Genomic DNA, 16,734 nt, shown 5'->3' with positions numbered 1-16,734 from the left:
CTAGAGAGAGAGAGAGAGAAGACGAGAGGCGGCGTGTGATTTAGAGAGAAGTTTTTAAAAGATGTCTCATGGCGCAAATCCGAAGGCGCATCTGTGAGGATTTGATAAGAACGCAGATGAAGACCAGTGACTAATTTTTTTTAAAGCGGACTTTCTTGTACTGGCATTTCCACACGCTCCAAATTTCACGGCCTACATACTTTAAATATTAGCGGCTCAACGTTAAGTTACCAGTGTTTCACTCTTAAGCCAAAACAACAGTTGCTAAAACACTTTATTATGGCTCCAGATTTAAAAAGGGAAGCTTGGCTCTCGTCCTTTTTGGCCGTCATTGTTATTGGTTATAATACGTGACTCATCTAGTTAAATGCTGAGATCTGGGAACAGTGACAGTCAGGATGTTTATATGCACCTTGTCACTGTAAATCTGCGTCTACATGCAGAAGGGCAGTAATCACATTCCTCTCCTAACCCCCCACCCCCACCCTCCCCCTCCGACCTCATTTTGGAAACATTACTTGTAACTAATCGTGATAGAAGACGCTGCTCAGTGCTTCCTGGATTTGACAAATAGCCAAACATTCAGCAGTGGAAACAGACTTATTTATACTTCACTTTGGATGGAATTAGTTAAAAATATGACACACGGCAGTACGTTTAATCTCTGCTTTCTCTGTCTGAAGTCTCTCTCCTGCAAATGTTTACATGTAAAACCAGATTACAAACCTGTTACCTGCATACGTGGCCAATAAATCACATATGTAGCTGCTTTCTCTAATGTTGTAGTGATGTCACAGTGTTACCAGATCTTAGCAAATTACTCAAAACTAAGACACAAGTTGTAATAAATCTGATTTTTTTCCTCCAATAATGCTCAATCTGAAATCTCACACTGTAATCTAGTAAAACTAGTAACTACTGTTTACATCAGTTGTAAATATTGTTGGATGTAATGTTGCGGTTAGATGTTAGCTGTAGTTTTTAAATCTGCTTACCTTGTCTGAAGCCAGAATCTTGAAGGAAGCCATGACCTGTTCTGCGGTGTCGGTCTCAGCGGTCTCGCGAGTCATGAAGTCGATGAAGGCCTGGAAGGTCACCACGCTTGTGTTGTTGGGGTCCACCAGGGTCATGATGCGAGCAAACTCTACCTCACCCTGTCACGGAGAAACGGATATTAGTTCATTACTGGATGAAGTAAAATAGTTAATAGATTGATGAGCTTGGTCTTTAAATAAAAATTCTCTGTTGAGTCCAGGTAAAGCCATACACACTGGGAGAAAACTAAGATTTTCTTGAATGAAATGAACATGATAAAAGGTACAATTCTGTCCTTTCAGGGTAAATTTACTCTTTGAACTCACCAGATCGTAACCCATGGAGATGAGGCAGGCACGGAAGTCGTCTGGGTCCATCATGCCGTTTCTCTTCTGCAAAGGAAAAATACAACAGTTGAATTAATCAGTCGAACAAACTGTTGACAAAATGTAAAAAGATCCTAGTGCAGTTTCTTGGATGACAGTAACGCTCATGTTTCTGTTTATTGTTGGTGCTAAAATAATGAATATTCTGGTGGACTTGAAGTTATTGAAGCTAAAATAAGAAGAAAAGGCGCATGCATGTGTGTCAAATATTGATTTTTGTCTTGTTTTTTCTTGTACAAGCCTGCGTCTGCTCATCATTTTAATATTTTCTTTTTAGTTTAGTTATTTTTATCACTTGTTCAAAGATCATTTAAACTAAATCAGTAACTATTACAACATGAATATGTCTATATCGTCAATCGATCAACAACTTCACTTTGAAGGGTCGGTAAAAGTCTCACCCTGTCGAAGTGGTTGAAGGAGGCCCTGAACTCGTTGAGCTGTTCCTGGCTGATGCCCTTGGCGTCGCGGGTCAGGATCTGGTTCTCCACCTCGTTGATGGTTCTGGCGATGGTGGTGAGCAGCTGCTCCCAGCCCACACGGATGTGCTGCATAGACGGAGGATCATATGGAGGTTAATACCCAACGCCGAGGAAACGAGAAGTGGAGAAATAAAGAGAGAGAGAGAGGTTTTACTGCACCTCCATGGTGTAGTTGGTGTGCTTGTTGTCGAAGATGAGGGACTCCTGGCTGAGCTGGTGGTCTCCCTCCAGCTTGTCGATGTTGGATTTGTAGTTGATGATGTTCTGCTCGTACTGCTTCAGGTGGTTCATCTGTTCCTCCAGGGAGCCGGCGATGTCCACGGACACATGGCTGATCTCCTGCAGGCGTACGGAGACACAAAACAGGAACATCATAACATGTTAAAACATTTACAATAGATTGTTTGACAATTATAAACTCTTCGTCTACTGTTTTATAGTCTTGGTGTATTCTATTGCTTTGTCTCCCACAGCGTACATGAGGTAAATCTGTCACACTGTACCTCCATCTTGGTTTGAATCCAGGGTCCGATGATGTTGGCCTGGGCAGCAAACTGGCGCCTCAGTCTCTCGTTGGCCTGCTGTCTGGCCACCTCCTCCTGGAGCATTTGGTCTCTGAGGGGCACCAGGTGCTTCACCTGCACACACATGAATCAAACAGTCACAAGAGCTTCATCAGTGCAGTGAGAGGAACTAAAACTGAGAAACTGGATTTTTTTTCTGTGCTTATATATTTAGATGTCCTTGAGAAATGTAACCAGAGTCCCATAACATGAGTTTTTATTACATTTTGATCAACAAAGTGCCGCCTGCCTTCCTGCTGCGTCTCTACAGAGTCATTCAAACCCATTTATAACTTATAACGCTTAATATTCTATCAACTGAAACAATGTTTTAGCCTTAATTTACATTTTTTCTTTCAGTGAATTTAGTCATTTAACATAAAAGTCATAAAAATGTAGTTCTCTTTGTGAATTATGTGTAGTTGTTCCAGTTTAGCAACTAACCAACGAGTTCTTTGATGATTCCCACAGAAACTAATCTATTTTTTAGGGCAGATGGTCAGATGTGTGTCACACTGCGGCTGCACTGACAGATTGTCCTCTGCAGTTACTTTGATTTCTCCTGAGAGCTTGCCAACGGTGTTCAGTGTCGCTCTAACCTAAATGTGCTGCACTATTTCTGACCCGTCGCTATGTATGTACTCTACTTATTATTAGCCGACTGACCAAATGCAGCGTACAGAGCGTGGGTTAGGTTGACATTTCCTGTTTACATAACGTCAGCTAACACAAACCAGAAATAAAACTGGATTTCTGATACTGTTCGATTAAACTCACAGTGTCCCACTTATTGCTGATGTCCTGGGGGGTGAGGTTGGTGTAAGGGTTGATTCCGGACAGCTTGATGCCGTAGGTCTGGGCGATCTTCAGGATCTCGTTGTGGATGCCCATGGTGGCCATGCGCTCCTTGTCGGCCTCGGGCAGAGTGGCCTTGAACTGGTCGTGAGCTGTGATCAGACTCTGTGCGGGAGAACGGAGCAAGTGGAGACGAGGAGGACAGAGATATTTGTGTTATTTCTTCCTTTCACATGGAGTGAAATCTCTACTAAATCAGTGCAACAGTATAGATTGTAAAAGTGGCTTCTATCGTCAGATGTTAGCTCATGATTACAACTGTTTTCCTGCAAACTCTCAAATGTCAGTCTGACTTTCAAAGTTTACTGTCACTGCAAACATTTACGTTCAAACAGATCAGCGTTTCTATAATCTACATGTTTTGCTTTTTGAGAAACTTTATTTAGTTTGGTAAGCTGTCAATAAGAGTGAAGCAAACACAACAAGTCTTTTTGATAAATTTCTGTGGATTTTATGATGTATAGATGTGAACTTCAGCCATTATAACAAGTGTTTGGAGCTCTGGGTGCAAAAAACATCAGTCAATATGACAAAAGAATTAGTGAGCACATCTGAAAATGGAGAAAAATGAATCTTTTGTGTTTTAAAGTGAACTGGGACTATTATATGTTTTTGGAATGTATTTTAATGTTCTTTGGGTCAATAATCACTAATCAGACACTTACAATAAATAAAAATGTAATTAACTATCTGGCCCCGGCTTGATAACGAATACGATCGATTACCTGGATCTCCTCAATGCTGTGGACAATGAACATGTCCTGCAGGTCCTCCATGGCTCCGTCCATCCAGTTGTTGAAGGGCGCTGCCCTCTTGGCGAACTCCAGGTACAGCTGGTCAATGGTTTCCCACAGTTTCTCCACACGCTGCAGACACATACACACACACACACACACACACGCACAGTCACTCGTTACAAAATGAAGATGTGGACAGAAGCGCTGAAACTTATTGAAGATAGTAGATGATAAAACTATGGCAAAATGTGTTATTTATACTCTGGTTTCTGGTCTCTAGGCATTTTTCTTGGTACCTTATTTTCATCCTTTTGGGTAAAACAAGCTAAGAGTTTTCACAATTCTAACTCTACTCACTGTTGAGCAATTTCATATAAAGAAACAGATCTTTACAACAACAAAACACAACATAAAGATGAATCAACATCGGTGTTAAAAGCAGACAGTCTGTATCTCGCTGATGGTTTTGCCTCAGTATTCAGACTGAGTTGTTTTGGATGTACCTCCAGTGCATCCCTCCTCTTCTGGGTGAGGGTACCCAGGTTGTCCCACTGGTCACAGATGCCCTGGCAGCGGGCGTTGACTGTGGCAGCATCATGGTAGTCCAGCTCACTGCGGGAGACAACGGAGGGAAACTGTCATTAAAAATACACTGGATGGAAATCTGATGATAGTTCAAAATTAGCTGAAATGATATGTATCGTTTGAAATTAATCCATCAGATGAATGTTGAGGTAAATTTAATATGTAATTAATTATAGTTACTTGCAAACATACACTCCTGCCACTTTTTAAAAGCCCCAAATTTATCCTCACATTTCCCCAAATATCTGTGATTACACTACTTTAAAATAATTGCCACCTGCTTCTGCAATTTAAGGGTAATTTGAGGATAAAACATCTGCTTTTGAAGTAATGAATGATAAATTATAGGTGGCACACATACATGCTGAATAGCTCACATTATACTGTACATAGCATCAAAAGGATCAACTTGAAACTATCTATGGAACAAAAAAAAAACGTGAGGAGTGTTGAGGAATAAGGAGAGATCAAAGGTTTCTGCTCTTTCATCTTTACATCCCTCTCGTTGATATGCTTTTCACTCATCTTTTGTTCTCTGTATTCACATCCATATCTTACCCATTACTACTATAAGGACTCCCGTAATACTTCAGAAATTTTCTCCTCTCCTTCCTACGATTTCCATATCAGTCCTCCTGCCTTCATCTAACAATCTCTCCTCCCATCCCTCCTCATCCTCCTCACTATTTTCCCTCCTTCTCCTCGTGTCTTTAACATTAGAAAGCTCCCAACACTCACTGTGCGCACCTCTACGGCAAGTTTCCAACAATATAATACTAAAAAAAAAAAACTAAAAACATTGAACTCAAGCCAAGAAATGAACAGATGCGTCTCTGTGTCTTACTTCAGCTCCTGAGCGATGGCGGCGATCTGCTCCACTCTGTCCTGGTGAGCGGCGAGGTCGCTCTCGAAGGCCTCGTGCTTCCTCATCAGGGCTCTGATCTCCATCAGAGAGGCTGACTCATAGTCCTTCTGGGCCAGCAGGTCCTCCTTGCCTGAAATACAAACAGTGTTTGATGTGGAGTGGGAAACATTTCGATGGCTGACCTTCCTGGAGAAAGTCAAGACTACAAGCTTTTAAATATATTCGGTCCGTCCTCTGATCTTTTTGTCCTTCCTCTGCTGCAATAAACCTTTTTCTCCGAGTCACTGTAGCGTTTTATTATCCCCATAAATTACTACGGATAGTTTTAGCACTCAATATAATTTTTATCATGTGATTAATCATGACTTTATATGTATTAATGATTATTCTATGGCGTTTCTACTGTAGAGTGAAGAGAAACAGAAAAATGAAGGAAATAAAGAAGTAAAAATCTACACAATGATTTAGAGTTTCCGAACTATTTGACTTGTGTTTTTCTGGCTTATTGAGAGGAAACATGGACACAAACAACCTGGAATCCTGGAAATTATTTCTCTCTTCTGTCTCCTTTTTTCCCCCTTCGTCCCTACCTCCAGTCCAGGACTCGTGCATGGCACACTTCTGCTTGAACTTCTCGGCCAGGTGGTCAAGTCTCTCCAGGCGGCGGATCTCAGTCAGCAGCCACTCCTCGTAGCCCTTCTCCACCTGCTCCAGACCCTTCCAGGCGTTGGCGATATCCTGGAGGAGAGAGAGAGAGAGAGATCGGTAGCTGTTTGAGGGATTAATCGTTTGGAGTTTGAGTCACTCTGAGTACAAATGAATTCAAGAAGTTTGAGAACATTTTCATATCTGTGTTTAAGGAATTAGAATTATTAGCAAATGAAATGCAGCTTCTGTTTACATCCCAGCTGACTTGAAAGGGGGATTATTTAATCCTGATGTCTGCAACCCCTTCTGTGATCTTCCAAGTTTTTCTTTGTGTCAGCAGCTTGTGTGTTTTTTCTATTGTATTTTTTTTTTTACAGCGCTGTTGTCGTGTGAAGACTTTGTATCATCTTCATGTCAGAAACTAAGAAAAACAGATTTATTTTTGCTGGATCACAAAGCAGAGGGCTTTGAAAGGCTTTTTTTTTGAGCTTTAGGTGATGGAAAAAAACACTTGATGTGAAAGCTTGAAAATCCACAGTGATGCTGTGCAGGAAAAATATAATACTAGGCTAAAAAATCTGCGCCACTCACCGACACCATCTTGCCCTCAGAGGGCATGAAGGCAGGCCTGTTGCTGAGCCTCAGCTTGGTCTGCAGGGTGTTGAAGTTGATCTCGAGCTGGCATTTCTCCTGGACGCGGGGAGGCTTGTGGACGCGGCGGTAATCGCGGAAATCTTCCAGCTTCTGCTGCATGGAGCGCATGGTCTGCTCTGCCACGCGGTTCTCCAGCCAGGGGATGGTGCGGCGGATCCATTCCAGCAGCTACAGGAGCCAAGAAAAAGGAAAAGGAAAGGTTAATCCAAAAGGTTTGCTTTATTTGTGTCTATTACTTATGATAAATATTATATTCTGTATCTAGGTGAATGTTTTATTTAAAGTAACTGAGGGTTTTTCTTTACACTATCTGGGTTTATTCATGTCATCTATATGAACACAAGGCCTGAGTGTGACTGACTGGCTACATTTTCTCTACAAAAACATTTTTTTAAGATTACACGAGGCCGTAGTTGGGTTTTTGTTTTGTTTTTTTTACTTTTTCTAGCGCAGACGGATGTTGACCGTCTCTTAATTTCTCTCAACTCCACTTGTTTCTCTAGAAGTGCTAAAACAAACATCTAGCTCATTGATGACACAAGCAAAAGAAACTGATTTGACTAAAAATTAAATTGTTTTAGTTGTTTACAAGAAAAAAAAAAAAAACAGCACAAAATTTGTTGTTTACAGTTTCAAAAATACAAAAAATTTTCTTGCGTTTTTCGTAATTTCACAACGTTATAAATGGAAAACTTTGGCTGTAGTTTGAGGTAAATTTTAAGTTTGAAGACATTATTATTGTGGCTCTGGTAATTTGTCATTATTTGCACATTTTAGAGATTAAACATTCAATTAAATAAAACAGTATTTAGCAGAAAAGCGAATGATAAGCATTCGTTGTTGCCTTCTTTTCCAGTGTTATGATGATGATTTTCAAATCATGGTCATTATAACAGTTGATATTTCTGATCATTAGTCTTCATACGTTCATTTTAACTTTCTGTAACTGTGATATTGATCTTCCTGCAGTGACTTTAGGGTCGTGTCATGTGAAAGTCAAGTCTACAGAAAAGCTGAGAGTTCAGATTTGAAGTCATCCGATGGAGCGTTAACGTTTTTTCTGCGGAGGCGGATGTGCAGGACGAACTGAGTGGGAGTATTTTGGTTGCAGCGGTTTTCTCACCTCGCTGGCCAGCTTCTCGTACTCCTCCATCAGTTTCTCATTCTCCTGGTTGACGGCCAGAACCTTGCAGATACGGTTGGCAGCTGTCTCGGCCTGAGAGAGAGAGAGAGAGAGACAAACAATTAATATACATTTATAACAACAGCCAAGATTCATAATTCATTAGATTTACTGTTGTGTCATGTTGACAGTCAAACATTGATTAGAAATTGATATCAACATAAACAAAGGTCCAATATACTATAAATTATTACTATAATAAAGAAATAAAACAGTATCTGACCTGCTCAGCGCCGGCGAAGGCGTGATAGAAGCAGGACACGTAGGTCATGATGGCCTTCTCATCAGGTTTGGGTGTGTTCACAATATCTGAGAGCAAAAAACATGGTTAAAAAAGCTCCTTAAATATTATGAACAAGTTTAAATGTCCATATATAACATTATATTCTGTAAAGCAGCTTTGATTCTCAAAATGATTATTTATAACATAAACTTCTTGAATTTAGAACGAGATGTTTCCGATTTGAAAATGAATGGATTCACTTACGATGTCGGCGTAAAGTAAAGAGCATTATGATTTACTGTTGTAGAGGTCGGGCCCGTCAGTACTTCAAGAGAGGCTTTTAAAGTGATTTAAAATGCATTAATTTTTTTAATGCAGATGGCTGAATTTCAAATAAGAAGGACCTCTTGTCCTTGTACCATCTGCCATCATGTGTTGTGCTGCAGAGGAAGTTATCAGTGTGTTTTCTACACTAATTTAACAAGAGACAAGTTCCTGCAGAGAGGACAGTTTCACAGCCTCACCTTCAGCGTCAAGCATCTTTGGGATGTCCAGGTACTTCTCCGCTACCTCGAAGGCAGTGTTGAGGTTACCGATGGGGTCATCCTACAGGCAGACACAGTGAACGTAAGACAGGCACACTGAGGACTATTATAATTACAGCAAGATGTCATAATCCACACTGATACAAGCAGGAAGGAAGCAGGAAGGGGATTCACACTTTATATTGAAAGCTCCAAATAAATGTAATAAAGCCAGTTTTGATCTCAGAGAAGTGTACAGATCCCATTTCTGTTTCCTTTCACTCTTTTTTTTGGTTCCAACACCTGTAGGATAAAAGTTGTTCAGTTCTGGACGAAACATTAAATATTTTTGTAATATATTTGTACTGTAAATAGTCAAATTACAATAATTCAGCATAACTCAAAAGTACAGGTATTGACAACTGCTTTTAAACACACACATTAGTCCACAAATATTGTTTCAGAGCTACAAAAGATGTGATTTTGTAACACTAGACTGAATATCTTGCAAAGACACTTCACAGTAGAGGGGCTATGAAAATAGTCTGTACCATGAATGTCATTTGAAATGTAGAGAAACTGAACTGAAATATAAGATACAAAGAGTTAATAATTCACAAAGCGTGATGGTGATGCTGAGTTTCAGTCGACATGAAGGTAGGAAATAAAAGCAGAAGAGGGAAGAGAAGGAAGGAAGGATAAGGGCACCTTTCTCAGTTTGGAGTAGTCAATGAGGTCAGGTCTGTGTCTGTGGATGAGGGCACACAGAGCCAGGCCATCCTTCCAACTGAGCCATGAGGAGGAGGAGGACAAGGAGAAGGAGGAGGAGGAGGAGGAGGAGGAGACAATGGAGGATTAAGAGGAGGAAAAGTAAATGGGTGGAAAAAGGAGGGTAGGAAAAGAAAGAAGAGTGAGAGGTTGTTCAAACGGTGGAAAAAGCACCAACAGATTGAGAAAAGGTAAAAAAAAAAAAATATTGATACACGGTTGCAGTTCCTTGTTAAAGCCACAGTTCGGCATCATAGACCCACCTGATGTGGAAGTTCTGCACATTGACGTTCCTGTAGGGGGCAGTCTTCCTCTGGCACCAAAGCAGCAGACCCTCCTTAGCAGAGGTCTCTGGAAAAAGAGTAAGGAGAAGAGGGGGAGGGAGGGAGATGGTGAGCAATAAAAATGCATTTTATTCAAACATTCTTTAATAAGGACGGGAAGGAGGCGTCTTCTTTGAATAATGGCGAGAGAAAGGAGATGCAGGATGAAAGAGGGATGGGGAACGGGTTAAAGGAGGGGAAAAAAAGGGAGTTGAATGGTGGGAAGAGGATATATCATGTTAAGAAGTCTAAAAAGAGATGAGGTCAAGAATTGGCTTGAAAAAGGGAGGATAATTTAGGCTGTAGCTGAAATATTTGTCTGCTTACAGTAAACAACCTTCATTTTTTTAAGAGTCATGCTAGTGCACCCGGGGGGGGGGGGGGTTTAAAGATATAGTTTTCTGCACTAGTGGAGGGAAGAGGCGTGTGCGTTATGAGAAGGAGGTTGACGGCAAAGTCAAGGTGATAGCAGAAGATATTGGAGGAGCAGGAGCAATAAAAGGAGAATTAAAGAGGATGACTGAAGGTGAGGGTCATAGAGGCGTGAGGAAGGACGGGGAGAACGAGGTCCGAGACTTTTATAAACAAGGATTTATTGTGAGTTAACCGGCCTGACAACGTGAAGGTTGGAGACGACGGAAACAAGGTGCAAAGAAAGTTCAGGGAAAATTTGTTAGACGGATCAAAGAATATGATTTACTGCGACAAATCACACGGCGTAGCGAACAAACATGAGTAAAGTCTGGAAAGTTTATCCGCTGCGCTGATCACACATGTGACTGATGTCTGAAGCTCCGCATGAAAATAAGCAACATGCGTGTAATTTGAATGTGTTTTTTGAGCGCTCGGTGTTCTGTGATGTTTGTGCTGTTGATCCCTAGAGTGTGAAATTTGACTAATTTTTACATCACTTCAAGACAGAAGAACTATTCAGTGTGTGTTTGTTTGTAAAGTGGAAAAAACATCAAGTGGAAAAAAACTGATTTTGTTCCAGCGGATTAGTAAGTGTGACTGTGATTGACGCAACAAAGACAAACTCAAAACTGGATCTGAATGTGTTCATATGACAGACACAGTGATTATAATCAGTCAGTTTAAACGCTGTTGGTAATAATTACAGTACTAGTACTACTAGAGTTAGTTGAGACATATCTGTCTGTTTAATATGAGAGACAGCTAGCTTAGCTTAGCATAAAGACTGGAAACAAGGTGAAACAGCTAGTCTGGCTCTGTCTGAAGGTAACAAAGCCTCTAAAGCTCACAAATTCACAAATTATATCTAATTTATTTAATCTGTACAAAAACACAAGTATAAAAATGACAAGTTGCGGTTTTATGTGGGTTGTTTGAGGTACGTATGTCACAAACTCACACAACAATGTTTTAACGGTGAAATAATCGACTTATTACGCAAGTCTATGTAAACACACATGAACACATACATACATACATTTTGTTTTTCTCTTAGACGAATATTATTGCTTTAAGATTTTGTGTTTGTCTTGTTTATACAGTTTTATGTTCATTCAGTGTGAAGGGTGAATGTTACGCATCCTTTGTGAGGGTTAAATAAACTATTAAACTATGTTAAAAGTACAAAAACCTGACAGCTAACAGCTGGCTTCGCTAAAAACACAAAAGGTCAAAGCGTCACAACACACACCTTCAACAGAGATGTCCTGGATGGCGAAGCGCAGGATGATGGTCCAGATCATACCAAGGGTCATCTTCACGTTACCGTCAACAATTTCTGGAAGATCAACACACACACACACATGTTAGCAATCATAGCAATGGACAAAAATATAAAAGACAAAAAACTGGCCTCTCAGTCATGACTTTCTACAAGTTCAAAAGCTCTGTGTGTTTGCTGATTGAGACACATTTTAATTGTGCAACGTTTGAAGCCGCTGCTGTTGAAACAAATTGAATTTCACGCGCCCCGGAGGCTCAAAGGGAATCTCGGCTGCAATTAAGACTGAGGAAAATTGAAGTCACACAAAAATTCACTAACTAGCTTTTGAAGAGCTGTGATGTGAATGTTGCACAAGCGAAGCTCTCAGCGTGTTCGCATGAACTCTCAGTCTGAAACCGTCTTTACCCCGCTGAGAATTTAGTTCGTTTATCCTCAGAGAATCAAACAGGTTTAGAAAGCTCCCAGGCAAAATCTGAGCAGGAAAAATGGGGTTTTTTTATGTTGATGTGGAACATTTTCACTGTTCAAAATTCACCCCGATCAGTCGTTATTGTTGTTTTTCTCTTCAGTTCTTCAGTTAAGTGCCCAATTACATCTTTAGTGTATCCAATTTGCTGCTATTTTCCTGCAGTTCCAGTTGATTTTATTCAATAACATAGTGATAATCTATCATTATTTTTATCAAGGATACATTTTCCCCATCACCCTAATACAAATTTTACATATCTAACACAAAACATCTAACACAAACAACAAAATTTTAGGTTTCTTTTATACACCAACTTGATTCAGGATAGTTTTAAACAAATACAGTCACTAAACTCAAATTAGCGACTGTTAAAAACGCTGCTAATTCCTCGTGTTTGTTCCCGGTTGTCGTCTGACCTGCGGTTTACTTTCCTGTCACTACACGCTCATCTGAATTCTCCTGACAACTTCGGACCATCTGGTGCTCAAAATAATACAAGAAATGCAAAATACTGTGTGACCTTGGTATATTAATCAAAGAGGAGGAAGTAATGTGAGGAAGGACTCTCACCCTCAGCACCAATAGACACCAGCTTGACCCCCTTGCTGCAGATGAAGTCCAAGGCTTTATTCACGTTGGCGATCTTGTGGAAACGCATCTTGCCTTTGTCGGGTTTGGGCAGCCTCTCGCCTACAAGACAGAGAAAAATATTTATGTTTTTTTCATCAAAGTTTGCCCTTCATTATATTATACTTTACAAGCTTGGGCTGCCAGAAAAAAAACAGCTTTTCATAAAACAACTACAGTTCTCTTGATCCATCTTCTTAAACGTCAACTTTTTCTGGCTTCTTTAGTCTTCAAAAGATAGTAAACTGAATGAAACAGTGACATTTTTCACCATTTTATAGACCAAACAACTAAATTATAAAGTTCCGGCAATGAAAATAATCGTTAGTTGCAGCCATAAAAACAAACTAATTTACGTTGTGTGGCTATCTTTCCTGTGGGCGACATAATATCAGTTTGTGTCGCCCGGTTTAATTTAAAAACTCAATTAAACTTTGGGCTTTTTATCACCTACGTGTTGACCAGTGGTGTCCCTTTATCTGAAATGATGCTAGTGAGGAAAATTTTATTATAGCTGAAAGGAATTATTGCTAAATGACGGCAGATGAAAACAGGATGTGGGTAAATAAAACAGACTGTCTCATCGTGTCTTCAGCATTTAAGAGATCTTATTATGTATCAAAATGTGTTTCCTCACTACTAAAGAAACAATGACTCAGTAAGCAAACAATAAATGTGTGTGTGTGTGTTGATGAGATCCACCTGATATGACCTCCAGCAGCAGCATAAGTTTGAGGCCATTTCTGAAATCCTCTTCAATGTTCTCAATCTGTGTCCCGGCCTTCCTCAAGTGGGAGTTACACCAAGCTGTGAAGGTCTGAGAGAGAGAGAGAGAAAGAGAGAGAGACGGTCACCCATCTGACACATACATTCACCGACACTGACAGCATCAAAGCAGAGCTTCACCTGCTGCACGCACGACTTGAAAAACATCCAGTAACAAACACACTACGTATATATATACACACTCAGCTTGTTTCCCCTCTGAGAGCAGGGTCAAAACTGCTTAGCAAGGCCTGAACTGTCCGCTTTCATTTGCAGCTTTGTCGTGACTACGGCTGCTGACAGTGAGAGCACACACACACACACACACACACGTACAGTGACATTTATGTCAGTTTGATGGCCGCTGTTGACTCAACAGTCCTCAACAAGTTTAAAACAGGCGTCTAGTTCAGGTCGTTAGTTAGTTTGTTGACCTTTTGGTAATTCATTCGTTGCCCGTGGCAATCGTTAGACAAATACAAACACAAACATGTATTTACTTAAAGGAATAGTTCAACATTTAGAGAGAAACTTATTCACTTTCTTGCCGAGATGTAAATATGAAGATACGTTAAGCAGCTTCTTAGCTTAGCTTAGCTTAGCTTAGCTTAGCTTAGCATAAAGACTGGAAACAAAGGGAAACGGCTAGCCTGGCTCCTTCTAAAGGCAACAAAATCTGACTACCAGCACCTCTAAACCTCACTAATTAACACATTATATCTTGTTTGTTTAATACGTACAACATTTTTTTTAAAAGTGGCACATTGTTGTTTTTTGGGGGATTATCTGCTGTACTATAACACAGCTGTGACTTCCTGGAGTCTTGTCATCATTTTAATCGTTTTAATAGCTGATTAATCGTTTAAGCCGTTTATCAAGATCAACATTTTCTATTTCTAACTTCTCACAGTTGAGATTTGGTGCTTTTCTCTCTGAGTATCTTCAGGGCTTCAGACTATTGATTGGACAGAAGATGCAATTTAAAAAAGGCGTCACCTGGGGCTCTGGGAAGCTGTGCGTTTGACATTTCTCACTCTTTTGTGACATTTTAAAGACTAAATTATTAATTTATTAATCCCAAAAATAAAAATAAAGTAAATAAAAAATAAACAGACTTGTTGAAAATAGTCATAGGTTGCAGCCCTAGTGTGTTAAAAAAAAAAAAAAAATCAATAAGTGCCTGGAGTCCATCACGTACGAGCCCATTAGTGTTATAACTGTGGATCAGGAAGTCACCTGCTATAAAGTCCTATATTCTGCTCAGATTCAGGGTTTTGTCAAACATTTTGTTAGTAGGTGCTTCGTTTTTTCAAAAGCCAGAGAGCTCATTTTAGAAACACAACTGTTCATTAGGCGATGGCGCTGTGCGTAATGGCTAAAATGCAGACGGTGATGTAAATGGCTCTCTGCCACTGAGTGCTTGCTTTTGGCCTGCCTGGAAAATTGCCTAATGGCGTCAGTCATGCGCGTCGGGGACAATTCAATTGGTTCCATCAGGCCGTTCAATCAATCACTGAAGGGTATTTTGAGAGGCTTTCATGATGTTTAGCTTCAAATGTGAATATGTGTTTGTTTGAATTCGAGTGTGTGTGTGTGTGTGTGTTAAGGCTGCTGCTGTAGAGCCAAAACTTTGCCAGGGTTTTGAGGATGTGGGGGTGTAGAAGCAGAATAAGTACATGAGTTGAATAACTAACTAGAGATGATAGTGTGGGTGGAGTGAGGAGAGAGACTGAGCAGACACACACAGATAGATAGTATGAATTAGCAATGAAACAGGGTTTGTGCTCAGTAGGTGAGAGCATAAATTTTCCATTACATCATCTGGAAATCAAAAAGTACCTCCGTGTACAGTATGTGTGTTTATGTCTATGTGTGCGCGCGTGTGTGTCATCTGCGCTCAAGTGTGACTGCGGATCTACATGGATGGACGGAGAAGCAAAGAGACGGAAAGAGAGGAGACGGAGACGAGAAAAAGAAATGAGAACTTCGAGAAAGAGAGAGAGAGAGAGAGAAACCACACCAGGGATTGAGTGACAGAGGAGAAGAAGTAGAGAATATGGAGAGAGAGAGATACTGCACTTGACTTTACAGCTAACATAATTATTCAGAAAAATAATTTTGATAATCGAACAATCATTTAAGACATCTTTCAAGCAAAAATAATGAATTTTACCTAGTTTCAGTTCCTCAATTATGAGGATTTGCTGCTTTTCTTTGTTTTAAGTGACGCTAAAGCGAAAATCTTTTGGACTTGTTGGTTTGACAAGACTAGAAATGACTTTAGAAAACTGTGACGGTCATTTTTCAACACATTTTATAGACCAAAAAGTGAATCAGTGAGTTGAGAAAATAACAATAATGAAAATAGTGATTAGCCCTACTTGATTTAGAGATAAAGACTAAGTCCTCCTGCTCTAATGACTTGGAAAAAAGAGAAGAAAAACCACAAGGAAATAAAACATTGTTGTCTTTCATATTGCATGTTTTCTAATTTGCACATTTGAAAATCTAAGTTTAAACAGTTTTTGTTTGGTTGAGGTAAAAAAAAAAAGAAAATAAAAAAGCTTTTATAAAGAGAAGATGAAGACAAAATGCTGCACAGAGAGAACAAATTAATCTGTTCAACACCATTAATATCATATTTGGTGGGAAGCAGCACAGAGATGCTGTGATGTACTCACAGTTAAGTTAGTCAGAGGAGCTACAGGCGCTCTTTTAATGATGTAATCTTGACTCATCCTCTTCATTATAACATTTGTAGAGAAGCTGTCAGAGGTGGAAATTAACTAAGTACATTTAAATTTACTCAAGTGCTGCGCTTCTGTGCAATTTTGAGTTAATTGAATATTTATGTTTTATGCCACTTTATACTCCGCTACGTTTCAAAAGGAAATATTACGCTCTTAAACCCAGAAAATCTGCTCTAATAGCTATAGATACTAGTTAGATGTAGAGTTGAAAAGTTTAAACACAAAACATATAATGAGCTTATAAAATGCATTGAGTTTGTGGATGTTTTTAAATGCTTTTTATGTAATAAGGAAGTATTTTTATACTGTAATGTTGCTACTTTTACTTTAGGATCTGACTAGAAATGTGCTGACTTGAAGTTTCTTTTGCAGACCTTTGGGAAATTTGCACAACATATGGACACAAAAATAATTTGTCACATCTGTACTTCACTTCAAACTGAAATTAGAAAGAAGAATAGAGAGACTTGTAGAAAGAGAGAGAGGCAGAGAAGTGGAGAAGTGAGAGGGGTGACAGGAATGGTCAGGCCCTGGTGTAATTTGATGTAAGGGTCTGGAGAGGGAGAAGAGGCCGCCTGTCCAACCAGCCGGGGTCC

At 39.8% G+C, this 16,734-nt stretch overlaps 1 protein-coding gene across 3 annotated transcripts in view; it reads right to left on the bottom strand.

Moving 5' to 3' along the window:
• actn3b (actinin alpha 3b) overlaps positions 1–16,734 on the bottom strand; it is a 34,964-nt gene that overhangs the window by 1,695 nt on the left and 16,535 nt on the right. For 2 of the 3 annotated variants that reach the window (XM_042400430.1, XM_042400431.1), the window contains exons 2-20: positions 13,326–13,440; positions 12,567–12,686; positions 11,495–11,581; positions 9,772–9,859; positions 9,449–9,527; positions 8,741–8,822; positions 8,217–8,302; positions 7,934–8,026; positions 6,748–6,978; positions 6,099–6,246; positions 5,488–5,638; positions 4,562–4,670; positions 4,047–4,187; positions 3,244–3,426; positions 2,407–2,541; positions 2,063–2,242; positions 1,823–1,969; positions 1,362–1,427; positions 996–1,154 (exon numbers count right to left, since the gene is read on the bottom strand). In XM_042400430.1, coding sequence (XP_042256364.1) covers positions 996–1,154; positions 1,362–1,427; positions 1,823–1,969; positions 2,063–2,242; positions 2,407–2,541; positions 3,244–3,426; positions 4,047–4,187; positions 4,562–4,670; positions 5,488–5,638; positions 6,099–6,246; positions 6,748–6,978; positions 7,934–8,026; positions 8,217–8,302; positions 8,741–8,822; positions 9,449–9,527; positions 9,772–9,859; positions 11,495–11,581; positions 12,567–12,686; positions 13,326–13,440 — 2,400 coding nt within the window. Of the gene's footprint in view, positions 1–995; positions 1,155–1,361; positions 1,428–1,822; positions 1,970–2,062; positions 2,243–2,406; positions 2,542–3,243; positions 3,427–4,046; positions 4,188–4,561; positions 4,671–5,487; positions 5,639–6,098; positions 6,247–6,747; positions 6,979–7,933; positions 8,027–8,216; positions 8,303–8,740; positions 8,823–9,448; positions 9,528–9,771; positions 9,860–11,494; positions 11,582–12,566; positions 12,687–13,325; positions 13,441–16,734 lie in introns of those variants that run through there. The other variant, XM_042400432.1, reaches the window with a different exon arrangement.

The sequence above is a fragment of the Thunnus maccoyii genome, chromosome 22 (genome assembly GCF_910596095.1).
Source record: "Thunnus maccoyii chromosome 22, fThuMac1.1, whole genome shotgun sequence".
Lineage (NCBI taxonomy): Eukaryota > Metazoa > Chordata > Actinopteri > Scombriformes > Scombridae > Thunnus > Thunnus maccoyii.
Note: the sequence above shows the minus strand (reverse complement) of the source record. Positions and strands in the feature narration are given on the sequence as shown.